At 41.5% G+C, this 10089-nt stretch overlaps 1 protein-coding gene across 1 annotated transcript in view; it reads right to left on the reverse strand.

The window, feature by feature from the left end:
• Fgd4 (FYVE, RhoGEF and PH domain containing 4) overlaps positions 1-1555 on the reverse strand; it is a 111808-nt gene extending 110253 nt beyond the window's left edge. The window contains exon 1 of the mRNA XM_013033410.1: positions 1398-1555. Coding sequence (XP_012888864.1) covers positions 1398-1488 — 91 coding nt within the window. The 5' untranslated portion in view covers positions 1489-1555. The remainder of the gene's footprint in view (positions 1-1397) is intronic.
• Between the last annotated feature and the right edge of the window lie 8534 nt (positions 1556-10089).

Genomic DNA, 10089 nt, shown 5'->3' on the forward strand with positions numbered 1-10089 from the left:
GAACCCCTGTTTGCAAAATGCAAAGAGAAAGGAGAGGAGTGATTTCAGAATAGCAGAACTTCTCTGATGAAATAAAATACTTCCCTTTTGCTGCATTCTTTTTTATTTTTCAATTGCATTTAGAGTATGGCAGTGGACCATGGAAAGCTTGTAAGAACCCTGAACCGCACCCAAGCACTGGGAAAGAATCTAGCTTCTGGCTGAGTGGTAGAAAAACAGGAGCAGGCTAGGAAGGGGATGCTCTTGCCTTCAGCAAGTCTAGAACCTGGGAAGAGAACAAGCTAGGGCCACAAGGCTACAGGAAGGGCTCAGCACTCCTGCTTCAACATTGGGATTGACCCCACCCAGGGCATCATACCACACATGCCCTGTTGGCCAAGTAAGGAAAGAGAGATACCACAAGTGAGAAGATCTTGGTAACTAAGGACTGCCAAGTCAGTTCTAGTCATCTTGAATGTCAGTTTGGATGGCTTGCAGGGAGATTTACCTCCATTCAGAAACAACAGGGAAACAGCTACATACAATTTCTATTTCTAAGAAGAATTTTTTAGCAGATGCTTCCTGTCACATGATTGTAAGTCTATCACACAGTGGAATTTCATTTCTACTTGAAAGACTCAATTTCTTATTAATTAGCTCTCCTAAATATTGATAACATTAAAACAAAATCCATGCTTATCTCAACAATGCTACTTTACTCAGGAAAATAAGTATTGCTTACTCTCCTGAACTTCTTTGCCAAAAAAAAAAAACCCCAACAAGACTGGGATGGGGAGGGAAGCAGAATTATTTTTTATTTTAACAAAACAACAGTCTAATACTAGAAAATTAGTGACAGGCAAACATTTCTTAACTTTATTCAGCAGGAACAGAAGGAAAAGAGAAATGTTTGCTTTCTCAGTGGCTGCATTTTCAAATATCACAAATGTTACTTATATCCTTTGGCTCTTAAAACAACAACAACAACAAAAATCAGAGGTGGGTGGATGGAGAGGAGATGGGAAGGGATGCGAAGGGGAAACAAAGGAGGAGGCAACAATGCTTGATAAGTAATGTACTCATTACCTTGCCCATGGAATTGTAACCCCTCTGTATGCTATTTTCTCTCTCTCTCTCTCTCTCTCTCTCTCTCTCTCTCACACACACACACACACACACACACACAAATCAGACAAATTTGCATTGTTTTAACCCAGAGGAAGTCTCCTAGAAAAGCTAGAAGCCAAAAGTTGTTCCTATTTTAGTCTTGAAAGTGAAAAGTACAAGGAGAGGTTTATTGTTCCTAACTTTAAAGTAAAACCAAACTTTTGCCACTTCTATCTCGGGATGCAGCGGTATGCAGCGAGTCACACAGTCTGCAAATAACATAAGATCTGCCAGAAAATGAAACTACTTACCTTCGTAAGAGGACATGACTCCACACACACTGAAAACCAGCCTGCTCTGGCTTAATGAGAAAACATCTGACTTTACCCAGTTCCAGTTCATACGATCAAAGCCTCCATCCAGGCTTTAAAAACATTGGGGTGACAAGAGATCCACCGATCAGCCAGGAGCTCTGGTCAGTGCATGGTGTGTGTGTGGACTTCAGTGAATTCTGAACAACTGCTGAACAACTCCAGAGACAACCCCATGCACAGTATGCCACACCTCCCCAGAGGATGGGCTTCTGCCCTGTGCTCAGAGACCAAGTCTGCGAAGATGGAGAGATGTCTATTTATTGCAGCAAAATAAACAACAATGAAGACGCATGGACCCATTGAGTGCACTAGAAATACAGCTGGGAACAGGATAGTTTATACACTGACTAATGCCTGAGCTATTAGTAATCTTCTAAAAAAGTTAACATGAAAAATACTTTGTTCCCCTTTAACTGGATGCCTGCCTAGACAAAAGATGTCACAGAGTCTAAAGCTTAAGAACTAACATCTCAGTTCCAATTACCTCAAATGGTATTTGGCTACTTCTGACTTTCCTTTTTACCATAATTAATTGATTGTGGAGAATAAACAGGTCAGGATAAATAAATACCATACATCAACTGTCTAAGGAAACCAAGCAGTGTGTGTGTATATGTGTGTTTGTATGTGAAACTTGCATTGTCCCTAAGCATTTTCTCTTAAGGTTACCACTCTACCATTTGAGCCACAGCTCTACTTCTGGCTTTTCTGGTGGTTAATTAGAGATAAGAGTCTCATGGACTCTCCTGCCTAGGCTGGCTTCAAACTACAATCCTCAGATCTCAGCCTCCTGAGTAGCTAGGATTACAGATGTGAGCCACCAGCACCTGTCAGAAACCATGCTTTCATATAGCATATTAGAATATTAACTGGTAAGATATTTATTTCTTACTTTATTAAGTGACTTATAAAATCATTAAAATTTCATATAATTAGATCAGGATTTTACATTTTTCTTAAAGCCCTGAACAATGAGGAAATGTCAGAATTAAAATATTGATGAAATCACAGTGATAAATATAGCTCTGAGGACCCATTCCTAATCAGAGGGCCCAGTACAGCATCTCTCAGTCTAAGGTACACCAGGCTCACCCAGACACATGGGGGTAGAATGGCTGGGTCCCGTCTCCCGTCTCCAAATTCATATTCAATGGGTATGCAGGGGACCACACAATGCGCTTCTAATAGGTTTCCAAGTGATGGTGATGCCACTGCTGGTCTGGACCTAAGCTTCAGGAACCAACAAAACTGCTGGGGCAGACTGCCTGTTCTCATTTGAAAGTGCATGCTCACTTCCATAGGAATGCATGGCTGAGAGGAGATGGCAGGAGTTCCTTCTTCACTTCAACACAAATATATATTTGCAAGGGACTCTTACCAACTTATGCCTGCTCATCAGAAAATGTGCTTCATCCATCATCTTTTAATAAATTTGGGTGCAGGAGCTGGGAATGAGGCTTAGAGCCCTTGTCTTCTAGCATGTATAAGGCCCTGGGTTCAATCTCTAGATCCAAAAAAAAAAGTTTCCATATAAAGCATGAGTATGGGATGAGAAGGTGGCTCAGTGGTAGAGCGCTTGCCTTGCATGCATGAGGCCCTGGGTTCGATTCCTCAGCACACCACATAAGCAGAAAAAAAAAGCTGGAAGTGGCCCTGTGGCTCAAGTAGTACAGTGCTAGCCTTGAGCTAAAGAGCTGAGGGACAGCACCCAGGCCCAGAGTTCAGGCCCACAACTGGACCCAAAAAATAAAAAATAATAAAGAAAGAAAGAATGAGTACATTTTACAACTCATCTGAAAAAATAAAAAAACTAGATCCTAAAGAAAAGAACTCAAAGAAGCCAGGTGCTGGTCACTCACACCTATAATCCTAGCAACTGTGGAAGTTAAGGTCTGAGTTCAAAGCCAGCATAGCCAGAAAGTTCATAAGATTCTTATCTCCAATTAATCACCAAAAGCTGAAAGTGGAGCTATGGCTCCAGTGGTAGAGCACCATCCTTGAGAGAAAATGCCAGTGTAAGCACAAGGCACTGAATTCAAGTGTCAGTACTAGTATGAGCACAAGCATACATACATGTACCCACACATCTCAAAGAAATCTAAGGTTTTCTTTTATTTCCTTGACAAACTCTACTGGTATTTGTTTACCTTTTTCCATGGCAGGGAAGTGTTTAGATTTCATTCCAAGAACACTTAAGAGTTTGAACAAATTTCAGTAATGTAAAAACCAGAAAGTTCCTTGTCACAAAAACTGCCCAGATGTCTGTGCTTCTGAGAGCAATGTTTAAACTAAAGCCTCAGGTTTGGTACTCAAACAAATTCTTTCCCTCCCTCCCTCCCTCCCTTCCTTTTTGTCTTTCTCTTTCCTTCCTTCTTTCTTCCTTCCTTCCTTTCTCTCTCTCTCTCTATTCTTTCCTTCTTTCTCTCTGTTCTCTTTCTTTTCTTCTTTTCTTTCTATAGCTAACCTTTACTTTGTGCCCAGTTTTACATTAAACAGATTCCTTGCAGCTTGTTATTAAACCTAAACTGTGAGATAATAAGTTATTACTAGCACTCTACCTCTTGAGCCACAGCTCCACTTACAGCTTGGGGTTTTTTTGTTTTGTTTTGTTTGTAGTTAACTGGAGATAAGAGTCTTAAAGACTTTCTTGCCCAAGCTGGCTTCAAACCACAATCCTAAGATCTCAGCCTCCTGAGTAGCTAGGATTACAGGTATGACCCACCAGCACCTGGCTAGTTATTACTATCTAATAGGAAAAAAACACTCTATAAGTAATTATATTTTATCTCTAATTTGCTGAGGAGAAAAACTAGGCTTAAGACAATGAATGGTACTTTTTTTATATAGATGAAAGCTAAAAAATCAAAATATAGTGTTAAAATGAACTCAGGTTAGAGTTCAGTGGTAAAGCACATTGTGTTTAGCATACCTGAGGTGCTAGGTTCAAGCTGCAATATACACACACACACACACACACACACACACACACACACACACACACACACACACACACCACAAATATAACATGGTGAACAGTCAATTGTCTACAAGTAAATAATGTGCAATTATATGTAGCAACTACCACAAACAAAATAATAACTTCTAGAGCCAGGTGCCAGTAGGTCAGGCCTGTAATCCTAGCTACTCAGGAAGCTGAAAGTTTTACAATCACAGTTCAAAGCCAGCCAGCGTAGAAAAGTCCATCAGACTCTGTTTTCCAAAATAACAAGCAAAAACCAAATTGGAGTCATAGCTCAAGTGGTAGAGCACACTACCCAAGCAAGCTGAGCAAGCACAAGGCCCTGAATTTAAACCCTACTCCCAAATAAATAAACAAAGAAACAAATAGATAAAAAAAAAAAACATCTAGGGGCTTGGAATATGGCTTAGTGGTAGAGTGTTTGCTTAGCATGCATGAAGCTCTGGGTTCAATTCCTCAGTACCCCATAAACAGAAAAAGCCAGAAGTGGTACTGTGGCTCAAGTGGTAGAATGCTAGCTTTGAGCACAAAGAGGCTCAAGGACAGTGCCTAGGTCCTGAGTTCAAGCCCCAAGACAGGCAAACAAACAAAACAAAACAAACAACATCTAAGCTGCTAAACATTGGCCTCAGATGTTTCTCACATAATATAGCACTTACAGCAACCAAAAATCCTAGGTACTTAACCCGAGTAAAATGAACACTGACCCACAAAAACCTGAACCTCAGTGTTCACAGAAGTTTTGTTCAAAAACCAGCAAACAGGCCAGGTACCAGTGCCTCCCACCTGTACCTAGCTACTCAAGAGGTTGAGATATAAGGATCACAGTTTGAAATCAGCCCAGGCAGGAAAGTCCCTGAGACTCTTATCTCCAGTTAATCACCAAAAAGCCAGAAGTGGAACTGTGTGTGGCTCAAGTGGTAGAGTGCTACAGCACTGAGCAAAAAGTAGTCCAGGGACAGCACCAAGACCCAGAGTTCAAGGCCCAAGATCAGCAAGCGCGCGTGTGCGCCCATGCACACACACACACACACACACACACACAAACACCAAACACTGGAAACATGCACTTAGGTTTCAACTACTAAATGCACAAACAACTCAGTTCTAGAGTATCTCTACATTGACCTACCACCCAATAAGGAATGACTGAGATGGGATGTGTGGCTCAGGTGGTAGTGCTAAGCCAATGAGTGAAAGTGTCAGATTCTTAGTTTGAGTTCCAGCTCAGGGAGGACATTGCCATAGCCATTAGAAAGAAGCCAACTTAAAAGGCTCCATTAGATATGATTCCATATGACATTGTGGAAAAGGCAAACTCCTAGTGATTGATCCAGTCCATGGTGCCAGGGGCTGTAGCAGGGGAAAGGGCAGACCATGAAAGGTTGTAACAAAATTGTGAAAAACAAAACTGCTGTGTACCCTCACTGCAGTGGTGGTTACAGGATTATGTGCATGTGGTAACACTCAGGATTGGCCCATGATTTACAGTTTGTGAATTAGCTATCATTTCTCAAAAAGAAGAAAAGGGTAGGAATAAGATCTATTTATTCTATTAAAAAAGTAAGCAGGGGCTGGGAAGGTGGCTCAGTGGTAGAGCGCTTGCCTTGAGCTGAAGAGCTGAGGGACTGCGCCCAGGCCCAGAGTCCAGGCCCCACGACTGGACCCAAAAAGACAAAAAACAAAAAAAAATGTGGCTAAGCCTGGAAGATCATAAGCTTGAGAGCAGACTGGGCTACATAGTGAGACTGTTTCAAGAAAAACAAAACAAAGTAAAAGGTGAGGAGACTGCTGGTTTATCTTGGAGTATGAACTCAAAGCTAAATGAGCTCTAGTAGCAGCATTGCCCTGAACATCTTCAGTTGTAAAGATGATCTTTGGTTAATTTTATTCATAGTCTATAAGTTAATAAATCTTGGCAACTGGATGGCTGGCATTCACATTTGTAATCCTAGCTACTCAGAAGGCTGAGTTCTAAGAATCCTGGTCAGAAGCTACCTGGTGGAGACAAATCCAAGAGACTCTTATCTCCAAAAAGAAGAAAAAATGGAGATGTGGCACAAGTGATAAAAAGTGACAGCCTTAAGCAAAAAAAAGCTAAGCAAGAACTCACCCTAAGTTCAAAACCAGCACTGGGAGGGGGAAGGGAGAAAGTGAGAAAGGGGGGAGGGGAGGGCTGGGAAGGTGGCTCAGTGATAAGAGTGCTTGCTCCTCATTCATGAGGCCCTGGGTTCGATTCCTCAGCACCACATAAATAGAAAAAGCCTGAAGTGGCGCAGTGGCTCAAGTGGTAGAGTGCTGGCCTGGAGCTGAAGAGCTCAGGGTAGTGCCCAGGCCCAGAGTTCAAGCCCCACAACCTATGGGGGGGGGCAAGCAAGTCAGCTGTCATTCTCCCCTTGTGTCAGAGGTTATTCAGCACAAATTCCACTAAATTTGGAAATAATGAAGCCCTGCCAAACACTCACATGGTATTTTGTAGCAATTTGACTTTTTCATTATGCTCAACTTTTATTTTGTTAGAAAAGCTACCGATGTCATTTTCAATACTTTATTATTTATAATGAAAATGATGTGGAAAAACAAATCAAGCTTTTTGCATACAATCTGTTCCCTTGGAATAAAAACCTTCAAATTTACAGTATTTAAAGTATAGATAGGCGCCCGTGGAAGCAACCCAACCCAGCTCGGGACGGTGTTGACTGCAGAGGGAGCAGCAAACGACCCGAGATGTGCAGTGCCGTGTGGTACCTCTCTACACAGGCCTGTGTAAGCAACCTAGCCCCGAAAAGCAGCGGCGGCTGAGATGCCAGCAGCAGAAGCAAAGGACTCCAGACTTGCAGCACGACCCTGTGCCTCCCTGTGTTGGCCCACGGAAGCAGTCCAGCCTGAAGCGGGGTAGCAGCGGAGAGGAACCCCAGACCCACGACACCATGTGACAGCATAAACAATGGTAAAGACTGTGAAACTCAGACCCAGCCTGCACCACCATCCAGCACAGTCCACAATCATCTCATCAAATGCGGAACATGGTGAACAGCAACCTACCGTGCACAAAACCAGCCAACCACCATAGCACCGCTGGACAGCTCCCAACCAGTACCAGGAAAAGCAGGAACCCTAGACATCTTAACTGCCTGCCCCTGACTAGTCAGGGATCTGAGTGCACACTCCAGCAAAGGGCGGACTAACAGGAGTAAGCCCTATGTGAGTCAGACCAGCAGCTGGAAAGCAACTCCTCCCACAACAGAACCTCAGACCAGGTAAATACTCTCAACTAGCCCAGCACTGAGAACAAGCTACATCAATTGATCCAGGAACAAATCCAGAACCAAGCAAAGGTAGCCACTTAGTGATCAAAACAATCAGGACCTGGAATTGGTCTCCAACAATCCCTGAATCCACATGTGAAAATTACAGTGAAAAACTACAAAATTCATCAATAGCCAAGATAGTAAACCAGACTCACAGGCCAGCAACCACACAGGGGAGAACGCCAGTGGAAGTGAAAAAGAAATGGAAGACAAACGCTACATCCAAGAGATGACAGAGGCAATGACTCAATAATTAAAACGAGAAATAGATCAGAAATTTAAAGAACAAATGAATGAGCTATCAAAAGAGATCCAATCCTTCAAACAAGAAATACACACAAAAATAGATACAGTAAACACCTCGCTAAAAGATGAGATTAATACTCTAAGGAATGACATAGAAATTATAAATGGCTCAATCTCCTCCATGCAAAATTCAATTTCCTGCATGCAAACCACAATGGAAGCCACAGTTAATAGACTAAATGAAATGGAAAATAGAGATCAGATACTCAACGCAAAATGCAGGTACTGGAAAAAAAAAAGTTACAGATATGGAAAAAGCACTCAAAACATGCCAAAGGGAAGCCCAAGGGCAAGCAGACAGTGCCAAGAAATTTAACCTTTTTATAATTGGGGTGGACGAAGGGGAGAAATACCAAAATAAAAGAATGAAGACTTATTCAATAAGATCATCACTGAAAACTTCCCCGGTCTTAAAAGAGAAAATCTTACCTACATAACCAAGGCCTACAGAACACGTAACAAGCAAGATCCCAGGAAGAACACTGCAAGGCACATTATAGTAAAAATGCTAGATTTTAGCAATAAAGGAGTAATCTTGCATGCAGCAAAAGCAAAGAAGGAGCTATACTACAATGGAAAAAAAATTTGAATCATTGCAGATCTCTCCACACAGACTCTGAAAGTCTGGGAAAGGACCATCCAAGCCCTGAGAACCAACAACTGCCAGCCCAGAATGGTATATCCAGCAAAGCTAGCAATTCACATTTGAGGGAAAACTAAAATTTTTAATCATAAAGAAAAATTAAATGAATTCATAAACAATGAACCAGTATTACAAAGAATATTAAGAGCAGGAATACAATCTGAAGAAAGCATTCAAGAACAGAGATCCAGGCCAGATAAATATGGTTAGGAGACCAATTTAGTAAACACAGAGGGAAGGAAAGAAGAAAAACTTAGGAAAGTATAAAATGTCAGGAAATACAATAATAACCATAAATATTAATGGACTCAATGCACCAATCAAAAGAAAACTACAGATTGGATTAGAAAACAAGATCCATCAATTTGCTGTCTTCAAGAGATCCACCCCAAGCCAGGTACCGGTGGCTCACACCTGTAATCCTAGCTACTCAGAAGGCTGAGATCTGAGGATCGAAGTTCAAAGCCAGCCTGGGCAGGAAAGTCCATGAGACTCTTATCTCCAATAAGCTACTAGAAAACCGGAAGTGGCCTTGTGGCTCAAGTGGTAGAGCACTTGCCTTGAGTGAAGAGTGCAGGGACAGCACCCAAGGCCAGAGTTCAAGCCCCACTACTGACCAAAAAAAAAAAAAAGAAAAGAAAAGAAAAAAGAGATCCGCCTCACAGCCATAGATAAAAGCAAACTCCGAGTGAAGGGATAAAGGTCTACCATGCAAATGCCCCCAGAAAGAAGGCAGGAGTTGCCATTATGATATTTGATAAAATAAACTTTACACTAAAATCACTACAAAAAGACAAAGAAGGTCACTATATAATAATACAAGGAACAATCCAAGAAGAGGACATCACCATTGTCAATCTATACACTCCAAACACTGGTGCACCCAAATATGTTAAGCAAATACTCTCAGATTTACAGGAAATGATGGATCCAAATACAATAATACTAGGAGACTTTAATACTCCACTCTCACCAAAGGACAGGTCCCCAAACCAAAGAATTGGCAAAGAAGTCTCTGAATTAAATATTCTCATATCTCAAACAGACAACTGACATGATACCGAGTTTTCCATCCAACAACAACCCAGTACACATTCTTCTCAGCAGCCCATGGAACTTTTTCTAAAATAGATCATATCTTAGTTCATACAAAGAATTTAAGCAAACACAAGAAGATCGACATAATCCCCTGTATTTTATCTGACCATAGTGGAATCAAACTAGTTCTCAATAACAAGGCACAGAGTAGAAAAAACTCAAACACATGGAAATTAAACAGCACACTGCTGAGCAACACATGGGTCACAGAAGAAATTAAGGAAGAAATTAAAAAGTTCCTACAATTCAATGAAAATGAAGACACATCACAAAGAAACCTATGGGACACAG

The sequence above is a fragment of the Dipodomys ordii genome, unplaced genomic scaffold, assembly GCF_000151885.1.
Source record: "Dipodomys ordii isolate 6190 unplaced genomic scaffold, Dord_2.0 Scaffold167, whole genome shotgun sequence".
Classification (NCBI taxonomy): Eukaryota; Metazoa; Chordata; class Mammalia; order Rodentia; family Heteromyidae; genus Dipodomys; species Dipodomys ordii.